The following is a 22,299-nucleotide window of genomic DNA, read 5'->3' on the forward strand; positions in this document are numbered from 1 at the left end:
GCAGCCGTGGCTGCTGCAGGGAGATGAAGATTCAGGGATCAGCAGGGTGGATCTTATGGGGTTGCATATGGAGGCCAGTGGGTCACTGCCCCACTTCAGGTGCATTCCCATAACGGGGGCATAGTGGTAAGTTTTTCTGGCTCCTGAACACTAGTGTAAATCAGCCCCTCTCACTTGCCTTCGGACCCATTCAGGAAGGTTAGAACAAAGCAGAGGCGTCTGCTTTGCTCTCGCCTTCCCGAATGGCTCTGAAGGAGAGGAGAAGGGGCTGATTTACACAGGCATTCAGGTATTTGAAAAATTTGCCTCTTGCCCCGCCCTCCTGAAATGCCACTGCCCCACTTACCCCCTGGCTGCTTAAAAAACTTTGGCATTTATACAGGATGAGTGGAATGGATGGGGTGGTCTTTGCAAGACAACAGGGATATAAAAATGCAGGAGCATGTCCCTGTTTACATCTGCAAAATCCTGATGGGTTCAAGAGGATTCCAATATACTTATCCTAGATCAGTGGTTCTCAAATGTTAAAGCACAGGGACCCACTATCTCTTGCTGAGAGTCACATGCTCTCAGCCACCCCTCTCCTACTGCTGCTCCATCCTGAAGGTTACCTTTCCCATGCTTCAAAGGAGGCTTCTGGTTCTCCTGCTTCCCCTTCTTCTGTGCCGTCCACTTCCTCCACCACCAGCTTCTCCGCTGGCTTCTCTGTGATCTTCCAGCACCTCTGCTGATGTTGTATCTTGCACTGGAACCCATGGCCAAACTATCATGCAGGTCTACAAAATGCAGCTGAAACCTGCAGGCCCAAACATAGACATCCTTGTGTGGAATATGGAGCGCCTGAAGGTGAGAGTAGTTGGCCTGGAGAGTTAATGACTGAAGTGGAGTTTGAGCCAACCCCACTAGTGTCATCACTCACGTTCTCATCACTGAATTTGTGGGGAAGGAGTGGGAGAGTGACATTAACTAGGATTCTCAAGTTTAGCTGTGGCTTCAGCTTTTACTTTCCCAGGTACCACCTGACTTGACCAAGTTATAGGGGCTGTGAAAGATAAAGAACAAACTGTGAGTTTTTATGGGATTATATTGTGTGTGTGTGTGTGTGTGTGTGTGTGTGTGTGTGTTATTGGAGGTCACCTGTTTGGCTTGCCTTTGGATCATGGGGTGCCACAAAGATCCATCTTGCCCCCCACATTATCCGACATGTATATATTAAAGTGCTGGGAGAGATTATCTGGGAGTTTGAAGCTGGGTGTCACCAATATGTGGATGATACCCAGCTCTATCTCTTTGCACCATGAAATGCTAGGAACTGTTAAAATCTTAGAGCATTGTCCAGGATTTCCACAGGTGGTAGGGGTAGGGGACTGGATGAGGCCAACAAGCTGAAATTCAATCCAGACAAACAGGTCTGGAGACCTATGATGCAGATATTGAACTATCAGCATGCTCTGAATGAGGCTTCATCCCCTCTGCAGGAGGAGGTTTGCAGTTGCAGAGGTCCTCCTGGATTCTTTGCTGCTTCTGGAAAACCAAGTGGCAGCAGCAGCCAGAGAGGCCTTTGTCCAGTCAGGTTGGTTTGCCAATTATGATCTTACCTGTGTCTGTCAGATATGACCACAGTGGCCCATGCAATTGGTGATCTCTAAATTACTGTAATGCAGCCATTACCAAACTTACCAAACAGGGTCATGGTGCCCTTCTTTCACAGTAGCCCCTTCTTCCTTGCTCTCCATTTTGTATCTGATCCAAGACAGCAGCGCCCATCTTCGTGGCTCTTCTGGGTGCCATCATTTTGGATCACATGAGATTTCAATTGTGCAAGATCTCACATGATCCAAGATTGTGGTACCTGGGAGAGCCAGAAGAAGAGGCCACCAGGGACATCCCATGGCGCTCCTGTCAGTTTGCTATTGCACCCTTAGGCTCTGTGGCACCCAGTTAAGAACCACTGCTGTAATGTAACTCTACATGGTCCTGTCCTTGAAGACAGTCTGGAAAATGCAGTTGGGGCAGAATGCAACGGCCGGTCTTGTCACAAGGAATCGACATATCGGACTGCTGGTCCTATTGCTGGACTGGCTGCTTGTTCATTTCCAAGTGCAATTAAGGTGCTGGTATTGAATTTTGAGGCTTCAGTCCTATGAATAAGCCCGATTTGACACAACAGTTCTTACTTGGGAGCAGACATGCATAGGATTGTGCTGTAAAACTTTATAGATTGGGACTATGGTATCTGAAGGACTGGTGGGAACAAGTGTAGGGTAGGCAAAACTTCAGCTTCGGAAATCCATCTCAGATTAAGAACTGGACCCTCCCTGTTATCCCCTGTCTTCTGATGGGGAATAAAACCTTGCCTATTTTGCCTTCCCTTTAGCTATCCATTGCTGTTGTTTTATTCTCTCTCTCTCTCTCTCTGCTGTTATGACTGTAGCATTTTTCATTGTAGTTGCTGTTACTATTATGCTTGTGACTTTATGGTATGTTATGTTTTTATTTGGTTGCTGCTCGAGGCCTTTGGAAAGGCGTGATAAAATATTTTAAATGCATTAAATAAACTATACTATCTGCATATTGGTGGTCACTTTGAAAGAACCCATTTTGCATAAAACTAATTGGTCCGTGCTCTTGGCAGTGCTCTCCCTTCCCTTTTAATTGTGCTTGTGAAAGGAAGAGACCATTAGCTTGGGGCTAGAGCCAGATATAATGTATCCTGATGCTCTTTGGCTCTGTTCTGCCAGGGCTTCCCTGTCCTCCACCACCACCCCTCCGCTGCAGTGTTGAGCTTCTTCTATCTACACTTATTGCCAGAGGAATTGTGCAAAAAGCTCACAATCCGAAACTATTTGAATTTCCTTCCTTCAAACTGAAAAAGATATGATTTGCGATTATCAAATGCTTGTAGCCTGTTTCTCCAGCAGGTGTTGTGAAAGCTTTTACAAAGCCTGGAGAGTCAGAGTTAAGGAGGCTTCCCGCTGCCTTTATCTTGCATCCGGCAGTGTTCAGGCATTAGTTGTACACCCTCATTTTGTTATGCTCCCTGTGATCCATGGGGGGTCATCACAGGCTATGCCTGGAGCCAGATTCGTAGCATATGATCCTTGACTCAGGAAATCTGTGGACGAGATGCTACCGGGACATTTGTAGTGCACATCAGACAGCTGCAAGAACTTTAGTTCAGAACATCGGTAGAACTGTTGAACATCAGGGCTGGGTGCTGGGAAGCCAAAGAAAATGACTGTTCGCCCAGGATCCTGGATAAGTATCCCCTCTTCTGGGTTGTACTTGGGAGATGGGGGGAGGGAATTTTCACAAAACAGTTGCTAATACTTTTTCAGTTTTAAATACACATTATCTAAATGTGCTTAAAGGGGCAGTGAGGATTAAATCCTGTACATTGATTAAATCATACCTTTTGCCAATTGATTGATGGCATTTATCACAAATATTTAGTCTTTTTGATCTTAATAAAATTGTGATAAACACAGAAAAACAGCAACCACCCAGTGACATAAGGCAGTTCTTATTGCTTTAATGAAAAAGAAATTATAGATAACCACACAATCACATTCCCAATTGTTCCAATAGCAAATATATAAGTAGAAATCCATGTAGCAAATATATGTGGAATTTCTGCATAAGATTGAGTCTGGTCCAACAAGAAGCTGACAGAACATACCAAGATCCAGGTCTACAGAGCTTGCGTCCTGAGTATACTTCTGTACTGCAGCGAGTCATGGACTCTTCGCTCACAACAGGAGAGGAAACTGAACGCTTTCCACATGCGCTGCCTCCAACGCATTCTCGGCATCACCTGGTAGGACAAAGTTCCAAACAACACAGTCCTGGAACGTGCTGGAATCCCCAGCATGTATGCACTGCTGAAACAGAGACGCCTGAGTTGGCTCGGTCATGTCATGAGAATGGATGATGGCCGGATCTCAAAGGATCTCCTCTATGGAGAACTTGTGCAAGGAAAGCGCCCTACAGGTAGACCACAGCTGCAATACAAGGACATCTGCAAGAGGAATCTGAAGGCCTTAGGAGTGGACCTCAACAAGTGGGAAACCCTGGCCTCTGAGTGGCCCGCTTGGAGGCAGGCTGTGCAGCATGGCCTTTCCCAGTTTGAAGAGACACTTGGCCAACAGTCTGAGGCTATGAGGCAAAGAAGGAAGGCCCATAGCCAGGGAGACAGACCAGGGACAGACTGCACTTGCTCCCGGTGTGGAAGGGATTGTCACTCCCGAATTGGCCTTTTCAGCCACACTAGATGCTGTTCCAGAACCACCATTCAGAGCGCGATACCATAGTCTTTTGAGACTGAAGGTTGCCTACAGTCTACTACAATCCTTGAATTTAAATACATTTGCATATCACCATGATCATTACATTTTATATTTTGGTGATCTATAACCTTCTGTATACCTCCATAAGGCCAAAATCACCTACCAGGTGAACCAATTAATTAATTGATCATATTGATTTAAAATTGCCTCTCATTAATTAAACTTGTGGTTTTCAAACTCTCAGGGAGTTTGAAAACTGCAGTAAGTTCTTGCAGGGGAGGGAAGGGAGGTGGCGGGGGTGAGGGGAAGGCAGTGACGTGATCCCCAGGATCGCGTTGCTAAGGGGGGGCTGCAGAGACTGGGATATACTCACCAGTCCCTGCAGCAGCCTGTTGGGGGTGTGGGAAGCCCTGCACGAGCATCTGCAGGACTCCCCAGCCTTCTGAAAGTGAAAGTGGAGCGACTGGGGTGTGTGTGTGTCTGTCTGTGTGTGTGTGAATATGATAGTACGGACAAAAGAGTAGTGATGATATGCCCCTATTCCTCTGTCTTATTTTTGCTAAGACTGCAGTGACATGGACATATGCCTTACAATTTTTTTTTCTTGGCTTAATTGTTTGTGAAAGCAAGTCATTAAAAAAAATAAGACAAAATTGAAGCTCTTTAATTTTCGACCAGCTCTGCTTCTTTTTATCTTGGTTTACTTGAACTGCAAATTTGCACTGCTCCGACGTGATGCAGGTAAACTTGTATCAGGGAAATCACCAGTTGCATTTTGGCATCATCTTCATAGACTGTGCGCTTGGGTCTCTGAGAAAGAGGTCAATGTCAGCCCATGTCTCTTATTACAATGCCCCCTTAGCAGTTGTAATGGCTTATTAGGGCAAAGGCATACATACATGAATATATATAAGTAACAGAGTACTGAGACGTGCTAGGTCTAGCCCTCGGTTCATTTATGCTGTTCTTCTCTGTGTGACTTGCAGTTCCTTTTAGCTTCTAGTAACAGTTGTTATGAGACAGAGTGATGTCCTGTTATGACCTGAAGCGCAATCCTTCTCTTCTATGTGTGTATCTTTGTTGTTGAATGCTCTGTTCTTGCACTGACAGAATAGATCAGTCAAAGAACCCCAATACATGTCAGAATTACTTATCCCTTTTCTTCCTCATTTTCTGGATTTGAAAAGAAAACAAAAGCAATTTCCCCCATCCAGATTGGGCTATCCTACAATAGTCAATGACCTCCAGAACTTTAAGGCTGGGTAGGTGACAGCAGCAGAAGACAAGTATGTTTATTTTTGGGTCCAGCAAATTGGCAAGGACAATTAGAAAGAACACTTCTGAAGGGCTTGCACTTCAGAACACTTCTGTTAGGCCAGGCTAACAGGAAATACTGTATATGCCCAGTTTATCAGCAATTAAATTGATTTAATAACATTTTCCTTTCTTCAAGGAACCTGAGAACTGTAGTTTTGTAGGGGAGGGGGGAAGGACCTGTAGCAAAATTGTAAGCATTGTAGCCAAAATTCTTTGAATGAAACCATGACTGTTTCACTGGTGTAAAATCAATACACTTCTGCAGGGATGGGAACTCGAGTCAGGTGATTCGAGTTTGAGTCACAAAAATCAGCGTTTTTCACTGACTCATGGAGACTTGAGTCACCTGCTCCGATGACTCAACTGACTCGAGTCGGAGGTCACTTGACTCAGCACTTATTCCCCACGCAGGTGCACTGGAGTCTGTCTGGGTGAGCTTGCTTGCTTTTTCGCAGCACGAGAAACCTCTTGGGGACATCATTCAGAAAGGGTAAGAAGCAGGGAAGTTCCAGCCAGGAGGCAGGGAAGAGTTATTTTTTTTTTTGCATCGGGCAGGAGGGTGGGAGTGGGCTCTCTTGCCCATCTGTAAAGAAACTGATGGCCATTGGGCAAAGGATGGGCAGTTTTTTTTTCTTTGGATGAGGGCAGAAGAAGGAGCCCAAGGGCATTCTTGCCTTAGAATTGGCTGGAGAAGCCCAAGGAGGGGAAGGAGGCAGGGAAGCTGGGGAGGGGCGTTCGTAGCGATTGCACTTTCCAGTATATGGCTCCTCATAACTCAGTTTTTACTTGGGAGGAGGAAGCCTCATTGAATGTCAGGTACAAATGGGACTGCTTCTGAGTACAGGTGCAAAAGATTGGGTCATTCTGGTATACCTCCCAGCTGCTGTGCATGACTCTCCTCCCTGTTGCCACTTCTGTCTATGTTCTCTCACAGTTCCTCCCACCCCTTTCAGCCTTGTTTACAGGTGGGATGGGGACATCAGGGGAGTGAATAAAGAGAACTCCAACCACACACCAGCAGCAGCCCCCCTTTTTTAAGGGAGCGACTTGAGACTCTAGTCTTTTCAAGTCGTGAAAATGCTCTGGGTGACTCTGAAAGTGCCCTCCTTATGACTTGTTTTCGAGTTGAGTCGCAGGGGCAGAGACTCGTGACTCAACTCAAGTCAAGCTTCGACTGACTTGCCCAACCCTGGGCTTCTGTAGTATCAATGTTTTAAAAGTTCTTTTAAGGGTAGACTCTTGGCTAACCTCCATGAGTCCTACACAGGCTTCTGCAGTAAGGTTTGGCTTCAGATGGACTGGAGCTGGGTTGCAAGCTATATTGGAAAGTACACCACAGAGTTTAAGTGTGTTAATAGCTCTCATCTCTGCCAGGAATCCTGGGAGCTGTACCATATGAGACCAAAGGGGCTGTTAAAGACAGTTAACAGATACTCAGTATCCACACTGAACAGCAATTCCCAGAGTTATTTTGGGAAAATCAAGTTTAAAATGGTATACAGCTACTACTTTTAGCATATAGTGTAGATATGGCCAGAGTGGTGACTTTTCTTTCTTCCATATGTAACATATCTGTCACAATATTTCTTAAACTATGGTTTGCAATCTGCTATGCTAGAATTAATTCTGTAGCCCGATACTTGAATATAAGAACCACTATGCTCTGTCACTGGGACCACAGCATTGCAGACTTTCAGCAGAATTCTATGCATATCTACCCAGTCTTAAGTCCTATTTTGATCAACATGGCTCACTCCCTGGAAAGTGTATATACTGTAATAGGAAGGTAGTCATAGAGGTAAGCTCTAAATGGGACTTACTTCCAAGTAAATGTGTATAGGATGTGCCATTAGAACTTCTAAGGGATCATTATTTTCTGGGTCCAACAAATAAAACTGGTCTGGCAGGTAACGGCTGTTCTTCATTTCTTTATTTTTGATTTTCTCTCACTGTCCCTCCCTTTTGTCCTCTGTAAGGGACTTTTGAAGGGGCTCGCTAGCTTGTACCTAAATGGGCAACCAACTTGTCCTTTGGCCCATTGGTTGGCAACCTTCAGTCTCGAAAGACTATGGTATAAGCCTACAGCACCCGGTATTCCCTGGCGGTCTCCCATCCAAGTACTAACCAGGCCTGACCCTGCTTAGCTTCCGATATCGGGCATGTGCAGGGTAACAGTTGCTGCATCAGAGATTGTGGGAAGGGATACAAGGATGAGTCAGCAATTGTAGAAAGTTATCCTTTCTCCTTGCCCTATGTGGCAATTGTCTGTAGCTCCAGGAAGATCAGGCCAACAGTACTGGCAGCAATTAACTGAAGCAAGTTTTTCTTAGCTCCCTTTGGCCTGCTGCTGGAATTGAAAAATGTTCATTTGCTCTAACCAGCCAACACCCCCTCTCTCCCCCCCCCCACTCCTTCCAAGGCACATTCAAAACTTGTGAAGGTGAAAATTCAGCGTCATTCTAACAGTCTTTTGTTTGACACAATGAGTCTTGTCCTTAACCTAAACTCAGTCTCTTAGCTGATGATTCACTTGTTGGGAAGTTGTAGCCCTAATTCTTGTGACTTTACCTTGTTCTTTATATTTTTCCCCTCTTGGTTGCTGGTGATACTATTTTCCACAAGCTGCAATGGTTACTTTAATTGAACTTTGGTATTTGAATTGTGTAATAAAGCTTATGAATTCTAATTCCTCTTGTGGTTACTGGTGAAATCAAGGATCCTTAGGAAATTCTCAGGGCATATTCATAATCATCCTACCATTTCCAGGGGTCTGGTACTTACTGATTATGTCCTGGGGCGGGAGTATAAGGTGGGGTTTTTTTTCTGTGGTGGCTCCAACATCTTGGAACTCCCTTCCACTGGAAACACATTTTACCTCCTCCTACCCCATCCTCCTCCTAGCACGTTCTGAGGATTGACCCTTCTGAAGAGCCTTCTTTTCCAGAGTGAGGATTGCTTTGGGATGCTGCTGTTTTGTTTCATTTTGTTTAATTGTTTTGCTTGTTTTTGCACTATTACTTTGCTTTCTTTTTAACTATCGGTTGTTGTTTTATTTTAGAACAGCAGTCTACAGGAAAACAGGATATAAAGTGTTTGAAAATAAAATCAATAATGCCTGCAGTTCTCAAAGAGTATCATGTGTATGATGCTTGGTCATAAATCCAACACGGAGATAATACAGTCCTCTGATAATTGTGCCTAACTGCCTGGTAGATTATGGCCTCTGTGGAAAGTATGAGGGCATTGAAAGCTGTGGCTATTGTTGATTCTGTTCTGAGATTATTTCTTGGTTTAAAAGAATTATCATTTTAAAGAGTGGTTTTATTGTTAGTTCTCTGTTTTCATCTCTCTCTTTTTCCTCCATCTTATTCAACCCTAATCCACTTGGCCCTTTGTTTTCTAAAACATCAGTTGTGTCCACTACAGTTCTTCCCAGTAGCCCCGAAACCCTTGCACCACCAACCTCTCTGACGGATTCCTCTCCTTCCCCTTCTTTAGCTGTCCCAAGTTCCAGTATCCTCCCCACTGCTCCCCGAGATGTGGTCCCTGTTTTGGTCTCCAGCCGGTTTGTCCGTCTCAGTTGGCGCCCACCTGCGGAGGCAAAAGGGAACATTCAGGCATATGCGGTCTACTTCTCCAGAGAAAGCGTCAACAGGTAGGTTCAAGTAATGAGGCCATCTCTTGGTTAGCACATGTGCTTGTGTCTAGGGCAGGGGTGTCCAAATTTTTAGGCAGGAGGGCTACATCACCTCTCTGACACAGTGTTGGGGGATAATTAATTTACATTTCAAATTTGAATAAATTTGCATAAATTTACATAGATGACTATATTAGAGATGGAACTTATATGAATGAATGAAGGTCTTGCAATAGCACAAGGCCTATAAAAGGCCTTGTACAAAGCAAGGCCTTCCTTTCCTTCGCTACTGCTGCTGCATCACAGATGTGAAACAGCAAGCAGTGGATGAAGCCCTCATCCCACAGCTCATGTGAGAGGTTAAACAGTTGCCCTCACACTGCGAGCAGTTGCGTTGGGCCAGCATGGGCTCCAGCAAGTCTCCAGAGGGCTAGAGACTCATTGGAGACTGGGGGCTCCCCGCGAGCCAGATTGGGAGTCCCTGAGGGCCGCAAGTGGCCCCCGAGCTGGGGTTTGGGCACCCCTGGTCTAGGGCTTTGTGTTCTACACTGCAAAGGAATCCAGTTTCTGCACCTGCAAAAGCTGAATTTCCTGGCCCGGACAAGCAAAGCAAGCAGGGAAAATCCCCACTTTTATTCTGCATGTGAAGCTGCGTTATATGGAATCAGACCATTGGTTCATCTAGCTTAGCATTGTTCTAGTCCTATATATTATCTGAAGATGCAAGGAAATTGAATTGGGGACCTTCTACCTGCAAAGCGCATGTTCTACATTAACATACAAACGGTGGCGTAACTGGAGGGAGCAGAGCACTCAGCCTGGCAGGGAGGTGGGAGAGCGGCCCCTCCCTTTGGAGCCATTCCCGGTGGGGGGGGAACATATGGCTCCATTTCCCCCCCCCGCCACTGGGAATGGCTTCTAAGGGAGGGGCCGCTCTCCCACTTCCCTGCCAGGCTGAGTGCTCCAACCTCCCTCCAGCTACATACAAAGCTGCTTTATGCAGGGTAAGAGTAAGGCCCATCTAGGCCAGTACTAGTCTCTGATTGGCAGCACCTTTCCACAGCCTAAATCAGAGAGGGGGGCTTTCTGTAAAGTGTGTGTTCCACCATCAAGCTACAGCAGTAGTGCCTTCCACCAACAAAGGTATGCAGGGCATAGAAATTACAGCCTCTGACTATTGGAATTCCCATTTGGCCATCTCTCTGGCTTCTGAGATTTTAGCAGGCATTGCCGATCCACATCCAGGCCTGTCTTCACACTAGTGAAGCTTTGAAACATTTTTTTGCTTAAAAAAACCTAGGATTCTCAAGAAGGTTATTTTCTGCTCAACATCCCTTTGTACGACAGAACCGTCCCTTTCCTAGAGACTCAGGCCCCAATCCTGTTGGTGCTGTGAGCATTCCAGCGGTAGTTGGTGCTTTTTGGCTGTTGCAAAAGGTGATGAGCTGGAGTGCACAGGCTGGCCACTGCTGCAAGCAGCCAGCTCTGCACATCAGCCAACCCCAGGGCAGAGAAGATTGCATAAGGAGTGGGCGGAATGGGCCAAGGGTTAGGCAGAATGGGGCATCCATGTGGACATTTGTTCTGTTACCCTGGGGAAGGCCCCCATGTGCCCACCAAGTCTACTCTGACCTGCACCAGTCCATGTGGTATGATATCGCTAGCACAAGTCCATGTGGATCCAGGAAGGTAGACTGAGGCCAGGAAGGGGGTTAAGTTTAAATGTGCACTATTGCCACTGAAACTACCCTCTTCCTGTCTTGATTCCTGCCGCTGTCCTCCCATCGCCCCACTCCACCCGCTCCCTATGTGATCTTATATGGCTCACTGGGAGTCCAGTGTCTGCTAATGCATGGAATGGACTGCTTAAGGCAGTTGCCAGCCTTCTAAAGTGTTTTGTCTTTTGTGACAGCCAGAAAGCTTCTAGCACCACTGGAACACTTGTGGCACCAATAGGATTGTGGCCTGACAGCCCAATCCTATCCACACTTTCCTGGGAGTAAGCCCCATTGACTCTAATGGGACTTACTTCTGAGAAGACATGCATAGGATTGGGCTGTGAGTCTCTCTATAAAGAAAAGTTCTGATATATACCAAGGGATGTTGAGCATAAAATAACCTCCCTGAGAATCCTAGGTTTTTTAAAGTAAAAAATGTTTCAAACCTTCCCTTGCCCTGAGGAGGTCTCTGGAGGCCAAAACTCACCCACGGGATACAGTGGGCGCCATGTTGACACTACTGCATCACAGTGCAGGGAGTTACAGTGTTTCGGGCTGCCCGCGAACCGTAAGCATTCAGTTTTTGCTAATTTAAGCATTTTGCAGTTTTAAGCATTCAACCCCTGCTAATTGGGTAAGAGGCACTTTTTCAAGTGGGTGCTCCTTTTTTAGCAGGGGGAGAGTAATTGGCCCATCTCACCCCAGCAGTGTCTGTTCTAGTGGCTGTCTGCTGGTATTCTTTTGCATCTTTTTAGATTGTGAGCCCTTTTGGGACAGGGAGCCATTTAGTTATTTGATTTTTCTCTGTAAACCGCTTTGTGAACTTTTAGTTGAAAAGCGGTATATAAATACTGTTGTTGTTGTTGTTGTTGTTTTCAGTTTTCCAGTCCATAATAGGTTAATCAGTAAGTAGACACACCAAGTGGGGTTATCAGGAAGGCTGACTGAAACATGATCATCAGAACCAAACTGTATCTCAGCCTAACAAGTGAGGACTGCAAAGACAAGAATTTAAAGAACTCTTTCATAATTATGATCAAGCATTTTCAGTATGCGTCTCCAAGTTGTTTATTCTGAAGAACATAATGCTTTGGCAAAGAGACTGTTTCTATGCTAATGGTATACTGTCATTATTCAATCCTAGATAGCCAGGCAGAGCTATACATACTATATATTCACATGTCTGTCATTCCCACTATTGCAGCTGTTCCCTTAACACTTATGATTGGAGGTTTTGTCTTAAATGGGACTCCAGGACTCTTTTACTTAGCAGAACATTCTGAAAGTATACAATGCCTGAAGTGCTTTTCTTTGTTATTAAAGTGTGAACTGCATATACTTCCCCCCACCACCACCACAACTGTGTTTTAATTAAAGTTGGCGTTTCTGAAACTAGTCCTGGAGGGCAGCCATCTTACCGAAACACGATGGTATTTGCAGGTTCTTGGAATGATCATCATGTAGAAGAGGGATGATGCCCTACAGTCTGAATGATAGGATTGGAATTGTTGACCACATTTTGTTACTTGCAGCTATTCATTCAGAGATCACCTTCATTCTGAAGAGCCGCGCAGGGAAGTAAATGTTCTTTGCATGTTCAGCAAGCACACAAGTGAGCTGCGTGAACTCTAACACGTCAACATCAGCTCATCCCCAAAATAAATCAAGTTTTTCTATTATTTCAATCAAACATTAAAAAAAAAAAAAATACCCCAAGGTACACATTAATACACATGAAGAAAAAGAGACACACAATGTAGCTCCTTTCAAAAGCCAAAAACAAAAATCCTTATGTTGGAGTGTAAGGAAAAGGTGAAGGGCTGGTGTATGCTATGAACTCCACGTCAGACCGCACTCATAGGGGACTCACACTCATGGGGACAATGTGAATTGGGGTCACATTTTTCACGTGGGGGCTGCTCAGATTTTGAGCACCCCCCTCATGAGCATTTGCTAAATATGCTTTTCAAAATATCCTTTTCAAATATCCTCATCATAGCCAATAATAATAATAATAATAATAATAATAATAGATCATATACTTAGTTCCTGCAACAAGATCACACAGACTGACTATAAATTTAGACATGATACTGTGGATCAAATGATCCATTGGAATTTATGTGGAAACTACAACATTAAAAATTTAATATTTAGTGGGAGCATGGACCAGAAAAAATAATGGAAAGTGAGAAAGCGACAATCTTGTGGGATTTTTGAATACAAACTGATAAGGTTTTGGCATACAAGACACCAGGCATTACAGTAATAGCAAAAAAATAAAAGTGACCATCATCGACTTGCAATACCTGGTGACAACAGGTTTGATGAAAAAGAATATGAAAAAAAAAATCAGTAAATATCAGGATGTAAAAATTGAAATCCGAAGATTATGGCGCAAACCAGCAGTGGTCAACCCAGTGGTGATTGGCACATTAGGTGCAGTCCCAAAAACACTGGAATCACATTTAAAGCACCTGAACATTGACAAAATTACTATCGGTCAAATTCAGAAAACCATGCTGCTTGGTTCAGCACACGTTATTTGCAAATATATTACAATGTCATCGGCCCCTGGGTGGGGCCCAACTAATAATTAACGCCAAGTTCAGCAAAAGAACGGGCAGCTGTGATAATAAAATAATAACGAGGTACTGCAAACAAATGTTATGAAGGTTAAAATCCAGAAAGGGGGTGAAAACCCTAAGTGCAGACTTTGCCAAGGATGATGATGATAATAATAATAATAATAATAATAATAATAATAATAATAATAAATAAATAAATAAAACTTTATTTTTATCCCGCCCTTCTCCCTAACGGGACCCAGGGCGGCTAAGATGAGAAAAGATGAGACTGTGTTTCATCTGATAAGTGAATATAGTAAAATCACGCAGACAGATGACAAAGTCAGACCAAACAGAGTTGTAAAATTAATCCAATGGTCACTATGTAAAAAAGATGTGGTGATGGCATCTGGCCTGAATGCCTTTAAAAGGGGATTGGACAAATTTCTGGAGGAAGAGTCCATCACAGGTTATAAGCTGTGATGGGTAGGTACAACCTCCTGATTTTAGAAGTAGGCTACCTCAGAATGCCAGGTGTGAGGGAGGGCACCAGGATGCAGGTCTCTTGTTATACTGTGTGCTCCCTGAGACATCTGGTGGATGGAATCTGATACAGCATGCATCTGATACAGGAAGCTGGACTAGATGAGCCTATGGTCTGATCCAGCAGGGTTCTTCTTACATTCTTATATGCACAGGATTGCACTATTAGTCATTTAATGATGTGTTAAGCAAATTTGTGTATGTGTGAGCTCATATTAAACATGTTTAGATGTTTGCAGATCACTGTGTAGGTGTCAACTCTACCCAATGATAAATCCCTTCTAAAAATAGGAATTGTCCCATGTAGTTCACTGTAAAGACAACTGGTCTTCATTTCTGGTGGAGGAATGGCTCTTTAAAATTGCCACGTTTAATTAAAAAAGAAAACTTTTAAAAACATTTTAAGACTTCTGTTGCAATGGAAACTGCCTCTGGTCTTGTGAACTTTTCTCTGTGAGAACAAAACAAATTTTGTTTCCTTTAAGTGCTCGTGTAGAATGTGCAGTCATTTATTGTTTATACATTATTTTTACAAAAGAGCTATTTTTCTCCTTACAATAATAGTGGATCTGACATTAACCTGAGGCATTCACAGAAACTGTCAGACAAATTACTGTATATACAGAATACCAAACAATTCCTGGTGTTGGGGTATAACAGTAAGTTTGCTTGACAAATCCTAGTAATGCCAGCACTACATATAGAACTACTCCACAGCATAACTTTGATAACTATATGTTCCTGTGTTGGAACTATCATTGACCTGAATCTCAAAGGCTAAGTCAGTGGTTTTTCAACTGTGTTCTAGAGACTCATGGGCTACCTTGGCAACATTTCATGAGTTCTTTATTGAGATAATTAATGTTGGAGAAGTTTCTTAAAAGTCAGCCTGTCCACTGCTGCTGATTGTACCCTGAATTCTCCATGACACTACTATCTTGTGTTTGTTCTAGGTGCCATCTCTGTTCATGTATAATAGTGATGAAATCCCATAGATCTATCTAGACTCTAAATTCTAGATAGATTCTAGAATTTTAGAGTCTACATGAATCTAGATTCTAGAGTCTATCTAGAGTCTACATGAATTGAAAGTGAACCACAGAAGAGCATGCTCAGATTCTTCCATAGCAGGATTTTCCAGAACATCTTAGTATAGAAAAGATGTTTTTTTACTTAAGAAGTGTGAAAGGGCCATGCCTAATGTGATGTGAGAATTCTTCATTAGAATTCCCAACTAGAAATGTTGGCAATATCCACAAGACACAGGCCCAGAAAGAAGCTCAAGAGCTTGTAGTAGTAGTAGTAGTAGTAGTAGTAGTAGTAGTAGTAGTAATACATGTATTTATATACCGCTTTACTTTGTTGTCAGATTTCTCCTCAGACTTTAATTCAAGGCGGTTTACATAGGCAGGCTATACTAAATCCCAATAGGGATTTTTACAATTGAAGAAGATTCTGTCTTTCAAGAACCACAACATTTAAGATGAATCTTTAATGATCTGGTATCACATTCTGGCCTCCATTTTCCTCCCACACAGGCTGACAGCGGCCAAAGAGCAGGTGGAATAACTCAGCATAACTTAGCTAGGCTTGTCAGCTGCTTCAAGATCTTGCTGTTCACGGTGCCGGTGGCCTCAAACTGGTGACCTTCAGATGTTATCTTCAGGCAAACGGAGGCTCTACCCTCTAGACCAGACCTCCTGCTAGTAATGCTGGCTTCAATTAAGAGGCAATCATCATGAGCCCCAAAATTCTTTTTCAACCTGGATTGAAATTCAAACTGAGAAAATTTGCCACTTACTGACACTTTAGTAGCCCTTGGAGAAAATTAAATTTTCCAAAGTTCATCTCAGCTAATGTCATTGTACACTAATAGTTACTGAAAGTGTTGCTCACTTCAGTTTGGCTTTGTGATGTCAGTTAAAGGGTACTGTAGTACCATCAGTCTGGCTGTGTGATCCCTGATTGGTTGGATCACATGGAAACTAAGGGGAAAATCCTTCAAAACATTATTTTTGCATCAAAGCATCTGCCAGGAGCAGCTGTGACCAGGAGTGAAATGGTGAAAAAAAAAAAAAGAGAAAGCATGTGGACATTTTTATAGAACTGTCTCCCCCCTGCCCCCGGTCCTTTTTTTTGCACAGAAAATGTTTGCCAATGGAAATTTGTCTCATCCCTAAAATCAGTGTGGGATGGGGGCAGATTGCAGAGGCAGCATAATCCAGTACATCCCAAAAGCCTGTCCTGGGCTGGAAACACTCTTAGTAGGCGTCTCAGAGCTATACCAGCAAAAAGAGCTGGCATAGATCTGAAAAGTCTTGTTGGGGACCAATTGGCAACTGGGAAGGTACTTCATTTCTTACCTCTTTGGGCTGGTTTGGTTCCCACACGAACATCCTGAAGATGCTCAATCTTCAGGAGGTGACCTAAGGATGGTAGCTTCAAAACTGGGTGGAAATGAAGAATTCCAGGTACCATGCCAGAGATTAATTTCACAATAGCTGTCTCTGAAAGTGTAACTTTGAGATGAATTTGGAATTCATAATTTGAAGTCATAATAATACAAAATAATAATTTATTGATTGGACATAAACATCTGAAATTTCAAAGAAAGCTAAACATGTTTTCCAATAGGATCAGCTTACTGGAATTTCCTAGGTTGGCTCTGTACATGCCTAGCTAGAGAGACTAATGTGATTTGCACCCAAATTGCCCACCTCTCATAAGTAGTATTTTTGCATTATTTAAGCTGGTATCTATTGGAAATGTGCCTTTTTGTTGCCCTTGTTTTTCTCAGTTCTCTGTCATATCTCTTATCCCTGAGTTATCTCAGAGATATACTCTGTCTTTCTCATCTGGAATGTTTATATTCATTCCTCTTTTCATTTCTAATCTTGCTCCTGTCTCTGCTTTTGTCATTTCATTCCTAGTTGAGCTGGATCATTCATTCATACGAGGCATTTGAACATTGTGCTGGATATGTCACATGGTTGTCAATTATAGTGGGGAGAGAGAGAGACAATCTTTTTATATCATTTATTTCATCACAGTTTGCCAGCATAGTTTTGCAAAGCAATAACAATAACTCCTTAAATAGCATACCCTTAAAAAAAAAAAAAGAAGCAGAATATGGCTGCAATTTTATAGATGCTTACCCAGGAACAAGTTCCATGAAACTCAGTGGGTGTACTTCTGAATAGACATGTTTGGAATTTCCCGGGTGGTCTCTGTACATCCTTTCTCAATCACTGCATCTCTCTGGGCAGTGATGGCAGAGAGGACTGGGCCCAAAGAGGCATCTGGCAACACAGTGACAAGTGTAGCCTGCTTCTTTCTGGAGTAGCTGTCACCCTGCTTTCTCCCTTGCTGTTTCTCTCTGGATGCTCTGTCACTCACTGTCCTGGGAGAGGCAGCAGGCTCAATCCTTATTGTCGCATCTCTCACAGTTAGAGGGCAGGTGAGTAATTGAAGGTAGCAGACCCTGCTTCTTGCATCATCTATCAGTCACTTGTCTGTTGTCTTGACCAAATGAACAGCAGCTGCCCTGTGCCACCTACCATCTGAGGAAGAGAAGGAGGTGTTCTGGACCATTAGCCAACAATCTGCCCAACAAAAGTCCAGTTGGGTGGCTGGCTGGTGGCATAACAATACGCACTGAAACAGCTTCATAAAGAGCCCAAGAGAATGTCAAAAAGAATGTCATAAAGAGCCCTAGAGAATGTCAAAAAGAAAAACTGCCATGTGAAATTCGGTGCCATGTATAGGATGAGAGCCATTGTAAGCATAGATTTCAATGAAGGAAAAATTCAGGACCATCCCTCTAATTACAGATCTTCACGGTTCAAAAGCAGACTTGCAGTAAATTTGCTTGTCTGAGCAGCAGGCTGTTGCACACCTCTCAAAACACGATGGGCACTGTTTTGCTGTGTGTGACTATTAGAGAAACAGCTACTTGTGCTGCCCTTTTATCTGCATGGGTGAGCAGGGAATTAATTTTGTACAATCCAGCCAATGTGTGCATGACCATTAAGTAGACAAGGGAGATGCTTGCTACAAGCTCTTTCAGTAATGGGGCAATTAAATAAATAATGAAACAAAGCCTTAGATGCTGCTTCTTCACAGATGCAGTGACATGAATGATAGGGATTGTTCCCTTAGCATAAATGGTACTTTACAGGGTGACATAAGCCAAGCAGACAAGTTCCTGTTTTCAGGAAGCAATGTTGTCAATGGTGGTGGGGAGACCACAGAGTGATAGTAGAAGCAAATATGACAAAACAGAGATCAGGACTGATGGGAAAGGCAAGAGCAGGTGTTTGCTCTCCTGATTCCTTTCTAGGTGCAACAGGTTAGCAGTCCGGAATGTTGGCCAGCCAATACTATTAAGCTAATAGGACAGGAGTCTAGTTAATAGATTGGGAGCCTCTGTTGGATCCTTGAAGACCCTCAAGTACAGCTACCTGGGATGTGATTCATCCAGCCCTCCCTCTCTGAGTTAGCAGGTAAGACCAATGGCAGTGTGAGCTGGAGATTCTGAACAACAGACAGTGAGAAAGTTAGAATTGATCTGGCAGACCTTGTACTGGGAGCTAGCAGCTGCAGGCATATATGTAGCTGATCTTGCTTGCAGAAGCATGCCACATAGCCCCATTCATCACTCATACCTGTATATTTGTAAATAAAGCAGACCTTGCAAAGACAATGTAAGTCTCCAGTGCTTCAAAGGAAGTCTAAGTGGAAGCACAGGAATGCCCTGTAATCATGAGTGAGGTGGAAAGTCAAAGGGGAGAAGTCATAACCTGCATAGGGAGTTTGGTAAGGATAACCAAAGCAAGGGCTGGGAAAAGGAAAGGGAGTCCAGACATTGTCTGTTAGCTCCCCCTCTCTCCCCAGCATTCTAAAGGAACTTTCCCTGCAAATGCTAGTGAAGTGGTGTGTGTTAGCAACCTTCAGTCTCAAAAGACTATGGTATCGCGCTCTGAATGGTGGTTCTGGAACAGCGTCTAGTGTGGCTGAAAAGGCCAATTCGGGAGTGACAATCCCTTCCACACTGGGAGCAAGTGCAGTCTGTCCCTGGTCTTTCTCCCTGGCTATGGGCCTTCCTTCTTTGCCTCAGTCTGTTGGCCAAGTGTCTCTTCAAACTGGGAAAGGCCATGCTGCACAGCCTGCCTCCAAGCGGCCACTCAGAGGTCAGGGTTTCCCACCTGTTCAGGTCCACTCCTAAGGCCTTCAGATCCCTCTTGCAGATGTCCTTGTATTGCAGCTGTGGTCTACCTGTAGGGCGCTTTCCTTGCATGAGTTATCTAAATATTAAACATGAAAATTTCTTAATTATATTACAGTATCCAAAAAGTTCCACAATTTTACCTCTTCTGTCCTATAACAAACGTGTAAAGTAGGTTTGTTTAAAAATGGAAGTACTTCCCTAATGTTGCCAAGTGAAGTTTTGAAGAAGTGAGAGAGAGAGAGAGAGAGAGAGAGAGAGAGAGAGAGATGTGCAAACGGCTTCCTGATATTTTTTAATGATCTGTGTTTTGGACTCTGGATGGATTTGAAACTTTTACAACTGTCATAATGGGTGGTTCTGAAAAATACTCGTAGCTCAGATTTTGAAAGAACATTTGCACAGGCCAGGTTCCTACATCTACCTATTATTTTGGAGTATATGGTGATACAGCACTTTAATTCACCACAAAAATATACATCCAGGAGACCAAATGCCTGGAATGGGAGGAGAGATCTGCCACCTTGTCATTTATCTCAGACAGCAAAATATGTAGGGCTGGCCCTGGACATTGCATTTAAGTGAAATAAAGTTTCTCCGTAATCATTATCATGCAACTAGATCCTTCAGTTGACGTGGGTGGGAGGCAGCCGTGGGTCAACATGCCATTCCTGGTGGCTCAATAGTGAAATTGCCTGGTCTGTTTAAATTCTCATTTGGCACCAGACATCTCTTGCTGAAACCCAGCACATAAGCACAGGGGATAGCAGAGAGCAGAATGAAACAAGCTGTAATTTGGATTTGGCTTCATTAATAGCAGGCTGCAATCTACAATCCATTAATTTCCAAGTTGTTCCTAATTAATGCTGGGATCTGTTCCGAGGATGAGGACAGCAATAATACTGAAAACAAGGCTCCTCAGGTGTTTTGTTTTTTTTAAATTCCAATTCAGATATGTTATTTAATAGTCTGTGGTAGTTTCGAAGTCTGAGTCCATTACCCACTCTTTCCTCAGGCATCTTCGAAACATTTAATTTTTGCTACACTACACTTCCTATTTAATTTTGTTTATGTCACAAAAATTTCAAATAGTACACTTGAGGAAAGTTTTGAGAAAAGGAGTAGAGAATAAGGACGAATGCGGAAAAATACTTCTTTCTCCCTCCTTCTAAGACATCATAGTCACCCTTGGGCCATGAATTGGTGGTGCAAGGCTTGGGGAAAAGTTTGCACTGGCTGTCTTTTTATTTATTTATTTATTTTTACTACACTTCAGATAGAAACTTTTCTGACAAGATACAAATGCCTGTTTACAGCTGCCTGCTTATGTGATCAAAGAAGAGGCAGCTGTGCATCCATCACACATGCAGGAGTTGTGCTATTTCCAACACAAAAGGGATTTCTGTGAAGCAAACGCTCCTTACTTGAAGTGGCACTTTGTAGAAAGGTGGCATGAAAAGAAGAATGCCCTCTTGATTCTGTGTACCATTGATCATCTTGATTCTTGATCATCTGGTAAGATGATCACCACTTCACAAACAAGCTCAGTTTCACTTTTGGAGAGAGAAATAGATGTATGTGCATTTGTTACATGCAACACCTTAGACATGGATTTCGCAAGCAGACAAACTTAAGAGTTTGGGGATGGGGGAATCACAGCAGGTCCTATGAGAGGAATTTTATCAGGGGGTACAAAGTTTCTTTTGGGCCCCCTTGTAAAGAGGAAAAACGGTGAAACAGAGCGGGGAGGGTGGTGATGGGCAGGCAGAATAGGGGCAGGGAGGGGCAAAGCAAGGTGGGGGAAGAGTAGAGACAGCTGGGGGAGCCCAGGTCTAGCCACCCATGTTGCATCAGTAGTGTCCCCAGCATCCCCAGTCATGGTAGTGTCCCCAACGTCCCATCTGGACAACAAGTCTGATAGGAAAATGTCAGATCCCAGGAGATTTCTGGGCCCCCTCCTTTGGCTCCTGGGCCCCCCTTTTGACCCTGGGCCCGGGTACAAATTACCCCCTTTACCCCCCTCTCCTAGGCCCTAGATCACAGGACAGAGGGCAGAGCACATCTTTTACATGACCTCAGGTTCTTTCCTAACCATCTTCCAGAAAAACCTGATCTTGGGTAGCAATGCTGGGAGAGAACCCATTACAGAAATCTGTTGTCGGTCCAAGTAGTGAATGTTAGGCTGGAAGAACCAATGATCTGTCTCACCATAAGGTGGCTTCATATCATCAATTAGGCTCCATTCTCAGGCAGCCCATTGATGCTTCCTCTTTTATCTGATTTGACTATAAATGCTTCCAGGATAAACTGAGGTGATTTTTCCCAAGAGAAAGGTAAGAAGGAAGAGTGATGCCTCTCTTCCCAGTATTCTTTCGCTTTACTCCATAGACTCCTGGGAAGCAAAGAGCTTGAGGTCTTTTTCCCCTTTGCCTCTTTTTTAGCTTAGGACATGCTTCATACTTATATAGTTCAGTGAGTACCAAGAAGCCTCCATTTTCTTTGAGGGTGATCCCATTTTGGCTACAGTTGTATAGGTATGGGAGTGAGAGCTTTAGAAATGGATACATATGTTACTGTTGATACAGCAGGCTTATCCTGGGTAAAGCAGCCCCTATAATAAAATATATGACGTATTTTACGTCTTCAGTTATCACCATACTTAACAAGCATTGTTGTGTTTCTCATTCAATGTTTTTAGGCAAGCAGATGCAGAGGACAACGTAACTGCTGCTATACTTTCACTAGTTGCATAGAGAATTTTGGCAAACTTGGTTCCCAAAATCCTCTCTTTGATACAAAAAGGCGTGGGAATCTAGTCTTCCTTTGTCTCTAGTCGCTTCAGGCTCCTTGGAAATAACATTTATAGCCTAATTCTAATGAAAAGCCCAGTCCTAAGGGCTCTGAGTTCTGGCACTGAGTGTTGTAAATGTGCCATAAAACACTTTTATGGCACCCTCCACATAGGGAGCACTGGCACAGGCCCAGCACCAGTCGCCAGAAACTGGGA

At 43.6% G+C, this 22,299-nt stretch overlaps 1 protein-coding gene across 1 annotated transcript in view; it reads left to right on the forward strand.

The window, feature by feature from the left end:
• Window positions 1–22,299, forward strand: part of DCC (DCC netrin 1 receptor) — a 634,807-nt gene that overhangs the window by 313,773 nt on the left and 298,735 nt on the right. The window contains exon 8 of the mRNA XM_066618048.1: window positions 9,102–9,258. Within this exon, the coding sequence (XP_066474145.1) occupies window positions 9,102–9,258 (157 nt within the window). The remainder of the gene's footprint in view (window positions 1–9,101; window positions 9,259–22,299) is intronic.

The sequence above is a fragment of the Tiliqua scincoides genome, chromosome 2 (genome assembly GCF_035046505.1).
Source record: "Tiliqua scincoides isolate rTilSci1 chromosome 2, rTilSci1.hap2, whole genome shotgun sequence".
NCBI lineage: Eukaryota > Metazoa > Chordata > Lepidosauria > Squamata > Scincidae > Tiliqua > Tiliqua scincoides.